Source organism: Macrobrachium rosenbergii, chromosome 13 (assembly GCF_040412425.1).
Source record: "Macrobrachium rosenbergii isolate ZJJX-2024 chromosome 13, ASM4041242v1, whole genome shotgun sequence".
Classification (NCBI taxonomy): Eukaryota; Metazoa; Arthropoda; class Malacostraca; order Decapoda; family Palaemonidae; genus Macrobrachium; species Macrobrachium rosenbergii.
The window spans coordinates 31,119,478-31,134,399 of NC_089753.1; the positions used below are offsets into that span (position 1 = coordinate 31,119,478).

The 14,922-nt window shown below is 37.9% G+C and overlaps 2 protein-coding genes across 3 annotated transcripts in view; one reads left to right on the forward strand and one right to left on the reverse strand.

Moving 5' to 3' along the window:
* LOC136845130 (tetraspanin-4-like) lies at nt 1–9,961 on the forward strand. The gene is made up of 6 exons (XM_067115025.1): nt 1–167; nt 2,440–2,631; nt 3,977–4,159; nt 4,785–4,940; nt 6,946–7,041; nt 7,683–9,961. Exons 1-6 carry the CDS (start codon nt 120–122, stop codon nt 7,812–7,814), a joined length of 807 nt encoding a protein of 268 aa, XP_066971126.1. The 5' UTR covers nt 1–119; the 3' UTR covers nt 7,815–9,961.
* LOC136845127 (uncharacterized) overlaps nt 9,897–14,922 on the reverse strand; it is a 27,985-nt gene continuing 22,959 nt past the window's right edge. The window contains exon 13 of one of the 2 annotated variants that reach the window (XR_010855082.1): nt 9,897–11,607. The gene's annotated coding sequence lies outside the window, so the exon portion shown is untranslated. The remainder of the gene's footprint in view (nt 11,608–14,922) is intronic. The other variant, XM_067115017.1, reaches the window with a different exon arrangement.

A 14,922-nucleotide genomic window follows, 5' to 3' on the forward strand; every position in this document is an offset into this window, starting at 1 on the left:
AAAGGCAAAGTCATCTGGAGGGAACGGCGCCAGTCCCCGCATATAAGCACCTGACGTCACCATTAGTATGTGAGGCTCGGAGGAGCGACGGCAGATCAGCTGATCAACAAAAATACGTGATGGCTGTTGCTAAGTACCTGGCTTTCGCCGCATTCATCATATTTGCCGTAAGTGACCATTAACACAGCCGTCATTATGATGCAGTTTTGCGGCGTTGTGCCGCATTTAATTAATGAATATCAATTAACGTGGTGCGAGTTGACCCGGAGGACTATTTGCCGTTGGAATTGCCCCCCCCTTCTGGACTTCCTGACCGCAGGGTACGGCATTTACAACCGAATTTCCGAATCGCACGGCGCCCCGTGATAATTTAGTTTAGAAATATGTAAGATATGGTAATAAATGTCTGATATAACATCGCTGCCGGGGATTTATTGGGTAAATACGTAGACGTCGAAGGTGGGCTACTCTGGTGCTCTTTCTGCTTAGGTCACGGCGGCCGGTTTGGTGATGTTACACCTAGATTACGCTATCCTGTCCCCTGCAGTATGTGGTAGACCTGTTTTCCAGGGCTGTCCTGGGCAGTTCAGGGCCTGGAGGAACAGTATGGGCTGATTTCCTGTCATTTGTCAACCACTATAGGTTCCTCGTATATAAATATATATTACTTTTCCCGGTAGATCGAAGTAGTAGCTCCGCGGTGGCGATTTCCTTCTAACTTGACTTTTTCTACAGTTTTTTTGGTTGCTAATTGTGGATTCACCTTCAATTTTTGTCTTACGGATGTAATTAACCTGTAATTAACCCCAGAAGTCCGTCCAAGAAGGGGGGTTTCCATACGCGGTCTTCACGAGACAGAGCACGGTTACGTCTGGTTGGAACGGTTCATATCCCGTCCGGCAAGTGCAGTAACTTGTTAACGTATGGGTACCCCCTCCCGATCCAGTACTAAACATGGAGAAGGGACATTCCATTTGGCCGACAGCAAACAAATGCACCGCCAGTATCAGAAGCCCTTAAAGTGTAGAAAACCAGTTTCCAAGGTAAAAACAGGCTAATTATCCGTTTCCCATAATGCCAAGTCCTGACTTAACCAGATCTGACCTACCTAACCTAACTTAGGGTGACGTGCCCTGACCTGGCCAGTTTTGGGGGTGACCCCCCCCCCCAAAAAGGCCGTAACCTGTCCTGGTCGGCAGCTGGCAGGAATCAGACCGCACAACTAAAGTAACGTTTTACCTAATGGGTAAACCCCTTCCTTTTCCTAAATAGCCTAAGTCCACACAGCAGTCTCATGCCAGGCATTGCTAAATGGAATAGGCTACATTAAACGTCTAAAACTGGGATGGGTCAGAAGAGGGCATGTAATTATTACACAACAAATAAACTAAAAGGGTCACTTAGCCCAAGTGCTTTTGAAGTGCATGTGCCACAGTTGCCTATCACCTCCCAATATATTCAAGAACTCTGAATTAGGACACCTCACAACAATAACAGTAATCTTGGAAAATGATTTAAGCATTATATACTGTAGTGAATCCTGTACTGTGATTTGAAAAGAACTTGGTCTGTAGAGGCTCTCGCAGAAAATGTTACAGTGCTGTGTGTATTTTAGGGGTTGTGGACACTGCTCAGCTTCTATTTGGGGCATTTGATGTCTTACAGACATTATCCAAGCTTTTTAGTTCTCTGCATAGAAGTAGGAATTCTTTATTATTTAGTTTGTGGGGAGGGGAAAACACAGCAAAAATCATCCTTATTGTTGCTTCAGACATCAAAGTTCCAAATTGTCCTCCACACAGATAAATATGTCATTGTAATTCATGTGTATCCTTAGGTTAGTGCCATTGCTGTGTAGAGAATGGACAGGGATATTGACACTTGAAGTCAACTTTACTGACAAATGAAGCCTGCTTAATATCCTGGATTTGCTCATTTGTCACACCCTACAAGTACTGTAGTGGTTTCTTTGATATTCTGTTGTATTGGCCTCATTCCCTTTATATATACTATATATATACTTATGTATGATTGGCATTAAAACAAAAAATTGGGATAGATGTAAAGTACTGAAAAATAGGTGTGAAATTTTGACTTGTATAATTTAGAGTACAGTTTATTGCTGCTGCGTTTACTTATATTAAATATTGGTGAAAGGGGAGGGGGTTATTTTACTGAGTGAATTATCCAGTAGAGCTGGGTAATTACTCTGTTGAACTCTGTACCCATTTGTACCGTAGCACAGTTTGTATCTAATATATGAAAGGTACTGTACATTGTTTCTAGTGGCAATGTTTTCACATTTTGTATACAAGTCTTTACCATTATTTAATTAGCAATTTCTAACCAAGTGATGTTGCTTTATTGGGATTTTTCAAGGTGCTAGATTCGTAAATAACAGATATTTTTATTAATATTGCTGAACTTACTTCATTTCAGGGAACTGGCATAGCTGTGGGATACACTGGAGGAAGTTTGTTAACTGCCTATGTTGCGTATCTCTCCCCTTGGTTGCCAAGATGGTTATGGATGGCCGTTTCGTCAATCATGACTTTAGGAGTTGCGATTACAGCGACAAGCACTGCTGGTGCCATTTCCACGCTTGCCCCAAACCCTAAAGCATTCAAAACTGTAAGTTGTCAATGTGTATATTTGTATTATATTTGTAGAACAGAGAAATTGCCTTTCGCAGACATGTGCTAATTTTTATTTGTTCTTCATTGTGAGGTGGATTGGATGTTGAATTTGGTAATGAGATCGTTAACTGGTGGTTACTAGGGGGTGAGCAGGGAGTACGTATCCATTAGTATATGCTCTGTCTAACTGTTCACTTCTTCATCTGCAGTGAAGAGCAGACATGCTTTGCTTGATGTCTTCCAGCTGGGTAGTTGTTGAATTGGATGAGTAGTGTGCTACTTTTTCCTTTGCTTTTGAATTTCATTGTGATTGCTTTGTCTTGGTTCTTTATTTAATACTTATGGAGAAAAAGACAAGTACCATTACAAAGGGCATGGGGTGGGTGCCCTTGTGTGCAGTTCATGTCTGCAACAGTAGATCCGCACAGATGTTGTTCCTTTTGTGAGGGAAATGGATTAGTTTGGCAAGAAGAGGAAGAAGTACAAGAAGATTTTTCTGGCTTCTCCAGGGCCAGCACGCTGCCAGTGACACCAGTGGCTCTTTTCTTCTGCCATCCTCATGCCCTCTCCTTACTAGACCATGTAGCTGTTGGTAGGTGTGCAACATCAGCAGCTGCCTCTCCCCCTATTCATCAGATTGTTATCTCTGGAGTGCAGTACTTGTGAAAGATATAACCTATGCTTAACATCCCTGGTAGGCCATCATGTGGTTGGTACTTCATCTTTGGTTCCAGCCTAATATGTGTAAAAGTTTAAGGTTTCTTTAAGGTCATATTAGCTTGGTGCTCTTCTTGAACAGTACTTTTGAATTTTTATGTCAGATGGCCACTGTTTTGCTGTGCCAGCAGCACTTCCACCTCTGTTTCCATTTTTTCATCATTATTACTATGGAAATTTTCTTTTAGTTTGTTAGTTTGTACATCATATCATGAAATCTTTCCCTGTTATAATTAGTGTACTGTAATGCTGTTTTTTTTTTTTTTTACCATCCTCATGGTCTTGCACACAAACAGATTTCTTGTGCAACAAGAAATTAGGGATGAAAATTATAGTGTTTTATGCTGGAGAGAATTCATTTCACATTTGACTCCATGAAGGGAAATGGTGACTTGGAAATTATTAGAGTAATATATGTGAAAATAGGGGCTCTGAACTTGTGGGGTAGTTCTCTCCCAGTATAAAGTCACTTGAGATTTTTTTTAATGTTAAGAACACTTGGTTATCTATACATATTGAACAATAAGCCTTAAGTAGAATTAGAGGGTTGAATTTCTAAAAGAGAAATTGAATTGTTTATTCCTTGAAAGAAAATGTGATCGTTTTACTTTTTTTTTTTGTAGTGCCTCTCCCTCCTCCTGCTTATGGTGGTGACAGAACTGTGTGGAACAATGTTTGTCTACAAGAAGCAGAACATTTTGGGTGAGGCACTAAGTTCATTCATGAATAATTCAATGGAAGCTACTGCCAGCTCATACGGATCAGACCTGTCAAACACACAGCTGTGGGATGAAATCCAGAGTGAAGTGAGTATGAGTATAAACATTTCTTCTGTGTTTGGGTTGATTCGGGAATTGTACTGTATGATTTTTTTTTTTATTGTTTACTTGATAATTGTCAAATAAATTGTTCATACAGAAATACAAAGCTCCACTTTTTGTATATGGGGTGTCTTTCAGCATGGTGGGGTCATTTAGAAAGCTTTTCTGGAACTATGGGACCGAAAATGACAAAATTAAAGTTAAAGCTTCCTCAAGTGTAGATTCAAGTTTGTTCAAACTATGGCATCAAGGGCCAAGAATGTCACAATAGAGGTCCAGAGTTTGTTAGAAAAATATTTTGATTATCAATGTCTCAAAAAGAAAAATATTTTGATTATCAATGTCTCAAAAACAACAGGGCTACATTTCATCAAATTAATATTCTGTTGTCTTTGTGTAGTACTATAGGTTTAAGTTTGTTGGAAATATGCCCCCCAAGGGCCAAGCTTGGACAACAATAGAGGTCCAGAGTTTTCCTTACGAATTTAAATGAAAAATCTTAATCATATACACTGTATTTAAGTGGATGTAGAGCAAGGGGGCTTAGAGGAGCTCTGTGACTCAAGGGTTTTTTGGTATAGCATTGCTTTAAGACATTTCCCTCTTGTAGATGAACTGCTGTGGCATAAATGACTACAAGGATTGGTTTGATACTGCTTTTGGCAATGGTACTGATGTTCCTGATTCGTGTTGCCTTCTTGTTGAAGAAGGTTGTGGCAAAGGGATGGCTAATGCTGTCGACCCAGATGATGACATCATAACAGAGGTATGGTCTTTTATTAAAATGTTCTCAAGCAGCAAACATCTATGATAATGTGCTGTGTTATAGTACAACATTTTTTTTATGCTGTAATATATAGTGGTTTGGGGTACAATAGTATCTTGTTTCTTGTTGGTACACATTATCAATAGTATGAATGAAAATGTATGTTATAGATTATTATGGTAGAAAAAGACAGTCTTGATTCTAGAGACATGCTAGATTAGATTCCCAACCATGAAATGCATTTTGGAATTAAAATAAGTCATTGAACTGCATATGATACGTATATGCATTGGGTCAAATATTTTTGCATTACCTAGGGCAGTGTTTCTCACCCAAGGGGTAAATTTACACCTTTGGGTTAAAATTTAATATGGTATGGGTGTCTAAACTATATTACCAAACAATTAAATCAACTGGTTGATTCAGTAAGTCAGGAGAGTTCACACAAATGATGCTTGTTGTATTTTGTGTGATGTTTGTACAGTTAATAATAAAGTAGGTGTTTCCATCTTTGATTTCAGGTCATGAAGCACTTTTTGGAAAGTAGTAAGGGGTTACTTGTGACATACTATCGCTAACTGAGGATATTAAATTTATAAGGTTATTTGTTCTTATGGAAGGACAAACCATTACTTATCATATATATAGGAGTATCCTCCAGCACAAACTTGACAAAAAGGTCATTGGCTGGTGGTTATGGTGGTGAGTGGGGGAATACCCTCCACTTTACCTTATGTCACCATTTAGTTTTTCTTCAGTCGTTGTAAAGATTGGATGTCTCGCTGCACTTGCTTCCTCTTCGTTCATTTGTTGAATGCTTGAAGAGTAGCTGGATTAATTCCCTTGCTATTGTGTTTTTCATTTGTAATAGAGAGAAAACATGAACAATCAAGGGGGAGAGGTGCCACGGACATCCTAGTGAGCACTTCATGTCTCCTGTAACAGTTGACCCCCCACAGATACTGTTCCATAAGTTGGGAGAAGCCATTTACCCATGCTTCCATACGTGGCAATATCTGCAGTTGATGAACATAGATGATAAAATGGCCAGTTGGTATAAAGAGGAACTGTATAGTAGTCAACCTGGAAAGGTGTGCCCTGGCTGTTTCTTCCCAAAATGTCAAGGGGTATAAGACCTGAATGTTTCAGAAAATTATGCAGCAAAATAAAATCATTATCACTTGAAACAAGATTGTCATATACTTGATCACTTTTAAATGTTTCAGAAGAGTGACTAATGACATTTAGTCATTCTAAGCCAAATTTTTATTTCTTTTTTGGTAAAAATTATAACTTTGTCACTTTGTCAAATTGACCCTCTTGCATTTCATCATTGCTATGATAGACAATATTAATGAACTCTTATCAGGTCTAGATCTTCATTTTTTTCTCTCCATCATTTCCTCAGCCTTCTTACAGGTCTTTTGTCATGCAAATCCCTAATCAGCTGCAAATTTTTTTTTTCCTCACCTCCTCCTCATATGTCCAAACCATCTCAGTCTGAAGAGATTTCTTTGTATGTTCTGACTTCTGAACACATCTCTCTCCCACATCTTCAATTGTAACACAGCCTCCCCACTATTCTCTGTTTATAATTCTTGACATTCTGTAATCAGTGCACCTCAGAATTTCTATATTGTCAGTGGTATTTTATGCAGCAGTTTCTGCTCAGCAGAGTAGTGTGGGCCTTATGTACCAGTCACAAGTCTTGCTCTCTCTACTATGGGAAATTTTTATTTACCAGTAACTAGCACACTTTCCACTTCATCCAGTATGTCCCATGGTAACAAAAATGCACAGCTACCATGGCATTTGCATCTCACAGTTAGTTGTTAATTGTATTCTTGCATACTTCTGATCAATTCAAAGTGTCTCAACATTTGGTCAAGAACGTACACTGCAATTGTGGGCATGTTTTAGGTACATTTTTCATCACTACTACCAAGTACAGGGTACACAGGCTAAACTTGCAAGTATAATAATTAATTTACTTTTGCTTTTTCAGGGATGTCTTCCTACTGTCATATCAAATATCAGCTTGGATTACCACAGTCTCAGCAAGGGAGTCTGGCTACCTGTATGTGCTATGCATGTTGCTCTTGTAAGTTGTACTGCAATTTCTTTGAGAATTATTCTCTTAATGGCAACTGAAAGCCTCATTGTGTTGGTTTTAGTTCAATTTTTCATCAGGAAGGACATTATCTCAGGTTGTGTTGTTCTACTCTATGATTTTCATTGAACAGATTTTTTTGTGATAAAAGTATTTATTAATAATGCCGGAACATGCCAAAATATGTTGTCTTTATAGTAATTTCTAAATACTATTTGGCTTCTTTATAGTAATTTCCAAATACAGTACCAGCATGCAAGAAGCTTCACAGTAAACCAGTGTGTGGAGGGCTGTGGAGAATAAATAAAAAGTTGAGGTACTGCAAAGATCCTACCAGATACATTAGCATATTTGTGGAGTTGAAAGCCTCCTGGGGATGTTTCGAATGGCAGTTCTTCAGATGGGAATTTTATACTGAATAACAAAACTAAGTTGTTATCATTAGTAGAGTAAAAAGTGTCAATAGCAGTAGTAATTGTACTGGTATTCTTAGAATACACAGTCATAAGTTGTATAGTAACCTTTCATTTTAATTTTGGATTATGATGTGCTTAGTATTTGCCTTTTTCACCTCCTTAATTTGCCTTTAGAGAAATATTTGAAGGTTTATGAATAAATTCCTGTATTTTCAGATTGTTTTACTGATGGCGTCATCAATGTTCTTACAAGAGGGTAGTTACACAGCCACCAACCTCCATGTTTACACTGTGACAGCTTTGCAACCATCACCATCACACAAATACCATCCTTTGGAAGACTGTTGAAGAGTTTGTCATTTAAGTTTTAATTTTCTTTCATTTGCTTCGGATTAAGTTTTCCAAGAATAAATTTCACCTGTAAACCAATATTTTTGTGAACAAGGACTGAAACATTAATTTGGGAATTAAGTTTTGGGTTGTATACCACAGCTAAAGCACTTCATTAATATACTTTGATTCTCTTTAGTTGGTTGTTAAGGTAATTATTTGAATCATTTTTGACCATGACATTGGAATGGAACACAAGTTTATCATCCGTTATAAGCTTTTCAAATATTTCTTGTGATATTTGGACTTCCTAAAAGTAAAATGTTGGTTTTTGAGTTCTTTGGAATAGTGTGTTGTTAGAGTCTACAGAATTCTGAATGTAAATGCAGTGGCTTGGATTACAAACTGCAAAGGTAGACTCGCCCCATCCTTAAATGACGGTTTATGTAGATTTAATAGTTTATCTAGTTATAATGATGTATTTACTTTCATAAAAATATTTTTAGAAAATAAAAATCAAGAGGAATAGGACTATGGTATAGTAGAGATAGTTAATTGCCAAAGTAGTGGTATGCAACACATTGCAAAATAATGTTAATATCAGTTTGCTTTGTCCTTTCCATAACATAGTTAATATTTCTTGATATAGAATGTGTTCAAAAAGGATGACAGGTTGTGTTCAAGTGTGGCCAGACGTTTATTTTGGTTTATCAGATATCTCCCTTTAGGTGAGGACTGTAATTAATGCCAGTAATTTAAGCCTGCAATCTAAAAATGTACATAACGTCTTCAGTGTGTGGTGATCAAATATTGGCGTGTTGCAGCTTGTAAAAAACTTGAATGTGTAAAAATTTATTGTATTGTATATATTCCTCTCAGAAACTGTATATAATATAATGTTCCTTTGAAATCTGTCCATAATCATTCTATATTGGTAAAAAAAAATATATAACCATTAAACACATGATTTAAATTCACTAAAGTGTGCTTACATAGCGAAGATAATTGTCAGGATTATTAACACTAGGTTTTCCTGAGCATTGATTGATTTCTGTAGTCGACTTGCAGGCATTTTCATAGTTATTTGGTCAAAGTTATGTATATCTGCTCAATTTAATATATTCATTACCCCTGGTCAAAACTGAACAGAATTGACCATTATAAGTCTTGGTTTTGTGGTTTTCTTAATCTCTTGGTGGTTCAATATCATCATGTAGGATATTTAATCCTTTCATCAAATGATCCCAGTTGATTGGACTCCAGATTTTGTTTGCATTAATAGAATACTGGAGTTGTAATTTAGTTGCTTTGTAAAGCTGATTTTTGAACAAACTAACTAGATGTGAAGGGATAGTTTATAGAATTTATGCACAAGCACATTTGTTTGCAGTTGTACAAATTTTGAATTGAATTGTTGAAATTTAGAATATTTTTGTTTTCTGAATTTTCATGAAGAATTATTCAGTATTTTGTGATATTTTACCATGTAGTCCTTCGCTAGTTGTGCTTGGGAAGTTTTTTTTTTATTTGAAGCATCCTTGCAATTAATTTATTTCTCAGGTAGAGTGTGCATTTTATATATGACAGTGAAAAGCTTTTTGTTTTTCGAAATGAAAATTACCGTCTGTATTTAAGACTGCTACTGATATGTTTGATATAACTTGAGATTCTCAAGGAGTGATAATTATAGCACACATTCTCACTCCCAACTTTCAGATTCTCAAGGAGTGATAATTATATTTTAGCACAGATTCTCAAGGAGTGATATGTTTTAGCACAAATGACTTGTGGAGCACCAAAAGACCCTTCAAGAGTTTTATTTACAGTTTTGTTGTACATCAATTTATAATTGAAATTCAATTTCAAATCATGTTATTGAGGAAAAGTTTTCGAAAGGTCTAAAATCTTGAGAAAACAAAGTATATAGTGTAGTTTCCAGTTTACAAGTCCTAAAACATTACAACTCCTTTTGAGGACATGCCCAAGTGAGATCTGTTTCAGTTTACTTTGAAAACTAAGAATAATCTCATTAAAATAGTTGTCATATGGCTATATGTAATAGACATGAAACTACAAATGTTTTGGTGATATTGCTGAAAATTGAAGGTGTATATATTTTTAATATTGTATTTACATAGCTTAATCATAAATATTGGTTATGGAAATTGGAGTGGTTTTACTATTTACAATACACATTTCATAAAAATAACGTATCAAAAGGAAAGATGCATAGCAGACTCGTCTCCTTCCTGTATGGATAATGAGCATCAAAGGCAACTAAGTCTGATTTTCTTCATTTTTGTATTGCTATATCAAATCTAGCCAAAACCTTTCTTTGTGCAGAGACATTTTTCTTTGACATCATCAATAGACCAAGATATGAATTTGATTTTCCATCAAGCATGAAAGGGGGGGAGTTCCAAGCTTTCCTCTTCACCTGTGGTCAAACGAGGTTTTAAGTTCTGCTTCAAGTGCTGAATGTGATCTGGACTGTTGAAGCAAACTTTTGTTTTGCAAGTAAAGATCAGTACAATAAAAACAAGCCATGAAATTCCATTAACAAAAAATTACCTTCCATCAAACTGCCTGTCAGAGACGGGACGTCCTTTACACCACCAACAGAACTGAATAGGTCACATTTTCCAGGTCACTTGGATTAGGCATTCTTGTTCCATGGCTAAACTACTCTATTAACAGATGTTGATGCATCAACACATGAAAATGCCAACCTCCTAGGTCAGCAGACATGAAGTGGCACTTCAACTTCATAAAATGAGAGGTGGTGCTCTCAGCTAAGCACTTGCTGCATCAAAAAATGAAAGTTCCCACCCTGTATTGCAGTTTACATTATCTCTAGGTTTGTACCAAGAAGGCAGAATGCAATGATCATCATTGCAGCTGACTTTAGCATAGGGAAGTAGGTACTACCATCAGAATGGTTTCTGTATCCACAAGCCTGTGACGTTCCACAAGTTTAACTTGCTAGACATTAGACATGGACTATTTTTGCAGTGAGCCTGAGCCATTAACTCCCAATTTTTGCACAAACTGGATCCAAACGCCTGGAAACTGGACAGTATTCTTCACACCTGAGAAACCATATATGTTTATGGATAACCTTTTTTCAGGCTGATCAGGCATATACTAGCCAAGGTCTGAGCTCCAAGAGCACCAACATGTTGCTGGCTGCACCACCCTTTGGCCAGAGCAGGACTAGCTTACTGACCACCTTCAGTCTTGGGAGGATCATACCTGAAACCTACCAACCAAGAGGACAAGTCTTGAGCAGCCTCTACCAGGGAATGTAGACTGGATGTACAGATGGTGCTAGTCAGGGAAATTGGTTTGATCAACACTTTTTTTTATGTTATCACAGATTTACTCCTTTGTATGTACCTCAGAAGTGGTCATTTCCTGTAATCTAGAGGCCTCATTTAAGTGGTACAATTCTGAAACACTGAAGTGATTACCTCACATGTCAGTCCAGCCACATAAGTTGTACCTCTCCTTGGTTTTCCAGTCTTATCAGGTCATCTCATTAACTGACTGCAGAGGATTTCCGTTAGTGCGTGTTTACAGAAACTGCTATCCTGCTAACATTAGCACCGTGTAGGCAACTGAACAACCTACATGCTCTGCCAGGAAGTTCCATGTACTAGAAGTTGGTTTCCTGAGGTTTTGTCCATGGCTCCCAGCCTGTTTGCCAGACTCTGGCTACAAGTAGTCAAGATTGCACCATTTCCATGCCAGCTGTGATGTCTGTCAATTCCAAGTACTTATGTTCATTCCAGCAAGAGCCGTCTGCTTATACCTGAAGAAGACAAGATGTATTAGAGGTATGACTCCTGACTTTTAAGGTCGACACACCAGTGTATGAAAAATGTTTTCAAGACGACCATGCACTTCTGACTGAAGCAGGCAATCCTTCAGGCATATTCTTTTTGTGAAGACCCTTAAATAAAGTTTAAATAATCATCTCACATCCCCTTATTTTTGCCGGGTCATATCCATAGTAAACAAAAAAATAGGATAACTTACCTATCAGCTGGTCAAATGCGCGCATGAGTTAAGTCTGTTTTATTAGCTACTCTTCTGCCTACAAGACATAGGAGTATTGTACACATGTCATGCCTAGGAGTACTGTACACATGTCAGGGGACACATGGACCGTACACAAAGGAGTATGTGATGGATGGGCTTGTATGAGAAAGGAAAAAAAAAAAAAATTCCAGGTGCTAAATGTTCATTAGTGAAAATTATCCTACCAAATTCTTTGGTCTCCACTCTATTATCCAAAAGGTCACTCAGTTTCTGTACAATGAATTACTCTTGAAATAAGCAACCCTTGCCAGTTTAACAATGCCAGACTTTCAAGGCCCTATCACAAGTGTCCATCTCTACTGCTGTCTCCACAGGATCAAACCAGGAGCATCCTTAGCAATAGTCTCCTGGGAAAAAGAAGGTAACCAAAGTTTTTGAAGAGCAGCCTTGGATCTGCACAACTTGCATGGCTGCTGATATGGCAAAGGAAAGCAATGTGGAGCATGCCTTGGGCAGTCATGAGATCCCTGCAAATTGACGCCAATGACTTGGGCAAAGATAGCCTGAATGTCTGTCATCCTAACACTTAGGGTCATCGCGCAAAGCAGTAACAAAGACATCACACAACAGCTAGGAAAGGCTGTCTACAAAAAATATATATCCAATGAAGGATTTCTACAAGGGAAGTATCATCCTGGAGTGCCTGCAAATCCTCCAGAGTATCCTCATCTGAGCCTTCAATTAGCAGCTCACTAGCCTTGAATGAATTGAATCTAGTTTCTTACAAGTTTGAGGAGTGCCAGATATACTAGTCTGCCAAGAGGCCATACTAGTTGATGGGCAAGATGGAGTCAAAGGACAAGCAAAGAGCGAAGAAGTGCAGCAACATGTTTAAGAAGAAACGCTGCTTGAGGACACTTCTGAAGAGAAGACAATCAGAGAATGGTACAACTCTCAGTTATTGGCAGATAAAAGTTAGACTTGGCAAGTAGAATAGGAATCCTGCTTGGGAGGGGGTTCATGGCAATCATGAGTTAATTAGTAATGAGACCACTGTCAAGATGGAGAGGACTCGGATCAGCTCCACGTGCAATGACCTTGGGTAACAACTCGAGACATGACCACGCAACCTCATGACAGGGTTTTAGGAAATTCTTGGGAGGGATGTATCCTTGAGGCACTACTGGAGATGGGTGAACAGGAACAGTAATATTTTCCAAGCAAGATCCTGCAGCAGCAACAGATGAAAACACAACTGACTCTCATGCAGCTGGCACTATCAAGGCTGAAAATATAGCAGCAGCCACAGCCAAAACAGCTGTCAAGGCCAAGAGAATGGTCACACACGTGCAGTCAAGTGCACAGCTGGCAGCACTAATGGGGCGTAGGGAGTTATCACTTCAAAGTAAGGATGAAATGTTACGTATCACAGAAAGTAGCAGGGAGGAGATGAAGCAGAAGTCAAAGATGTTGCAAGCAACTCATCCATAAATGAATCAACAACAGCCAACAACTGTTCTTAGAACACACAGGCTACTGCTGGTAAGCCTCATTTATTGTATGAAGATTCCCATTTAACCTAATGAACTTTGGCTCTTAGGCCTATTTATTAGTTACAAGCTAACTCAGATATACTATGCATTATCAATGGTATCTACAAAACCGAGACAGGCATAGATAGCTTAGCCTATTGCAATCTACTGTAAATACACCTTGCACTATACACAATGTATATGATGAAATAATGGTTTTGGACGAAGTTTTAAAGATCGCATGATACAAGAGATCAGAAGATACAGGAGCATATATGCAAATTATGGTTCTATGTATATTTTTTTAGTTTCACAGAATGTTTTTGTTGGAAATAAACTGTGCTTGTGTATTTAAGGAGCAAGCTTCAGTTCTGAAATCTGAAAAAATCCAAAAACTGAAACGTGTGGCGCAGCCCTCGTAGCTTCTTAAGAATTAATAGCGGTTGATTAAAAAATGTCCCGGCCTTTCGATAAGTCAATACCTTAACAGCACTATATACCACCACATGAAACCAACCTTCAAATAATTATTTTTCAGGATAATACATTCCAGAATAACAGCAGAAAGGGGAATATATTCTCTTTCAAAAGATTTGTTACAATAACTCAATCAGTCTGACAAACATTTATAAGTAATGTATAAAGTTTTATGAAAATTTTTTTAAATGCAGTAAACAATGAGAGTAAACATATATAAATCAGGAACAAAATTTCATGGTATTGAGATTAGCTTGGCCTGAAATTCCTGAGGCTGGAATGCACGAGCCCAAATCCAATTCTACAACAATGCAGTCCACGGTCAAGCCTGGTGAGACCTCGGGCCTAGAGACCTCCAACATTCTTTGATGCTATGAACTTGGCACAAGCAATGAGACCTATGCAAAATATATTTTCTGGTGATGAACTCCTATTTGAACTTTGACCTTTCAAGTACAACTCTGACTTCACAGAACACGGGCTTCATTAATGGAGTGTGCATGACAAATGTGTGTTTGTCTTGTATTAATAGTTATGGATAAGTTTAATTTCCTGTTTGACCTTTCACCTAATAAGTATGACCATTACCCACTGGATCCATCATACAAAACGTAGAATCCCTATAGATGATATGCAGAAAATTTTACGTCTTTGCCTTCCAGAATTTTAAAATTATAGCTTCAAAAAACTTAAACCTTACTGGATGAATGGACAAAAGGATAAACGGAAGTGTCACAGGTAACAGTATTATCAAGCATTACATCATTTAATATGTGGTACTTTCTATTTATCCTTTCTAAATTAAGCATAACAGAACTCTCACAGTGAGGTGAACTTCACTCCTTCCACGACAAATCAATGTCCCAGTGCTTTACGCACAATTCAGTGCTTAAAAGCAGAGGAGCATTCTTTGTGGCCCTTTGTAATTGTACTAACATTAATCTACGCATTATTTTCTTATGTTACATTCATTTTGAGGAGCCAGTGCTTGAATGTGAATCTTGTAATGTTAAGTGCTGATTAGTAAAAATGCTAAAACCATTTCATCACTTACCTCCACTTTGAGTAATTGAGGT

Bases quoted from the DNA above. Each gene is read 5' to 3' on its own strand.
- LOC136845130 (XM_067115025.1), top strand. From the start codon at position 120: ATGGCTGTTGCTAAGTACCTGGCTTTCGCCGCATTCATCATATTTGCC. The intron at 4,941-6,945 runs GTATGGTCTTTT...TTGCTTTTTCAG, and splicing joins ATGATGACATCATAACAGAG to GGATGTCTTCCTACTGTCAT. The intron at 7,042-7,682 runs GTAAGTTGTACT...CTGTATTTTCAG, and splicing joins GTGCTATGCATGTTGCTCTT to ATTGTTTTACTGATGGCGTC.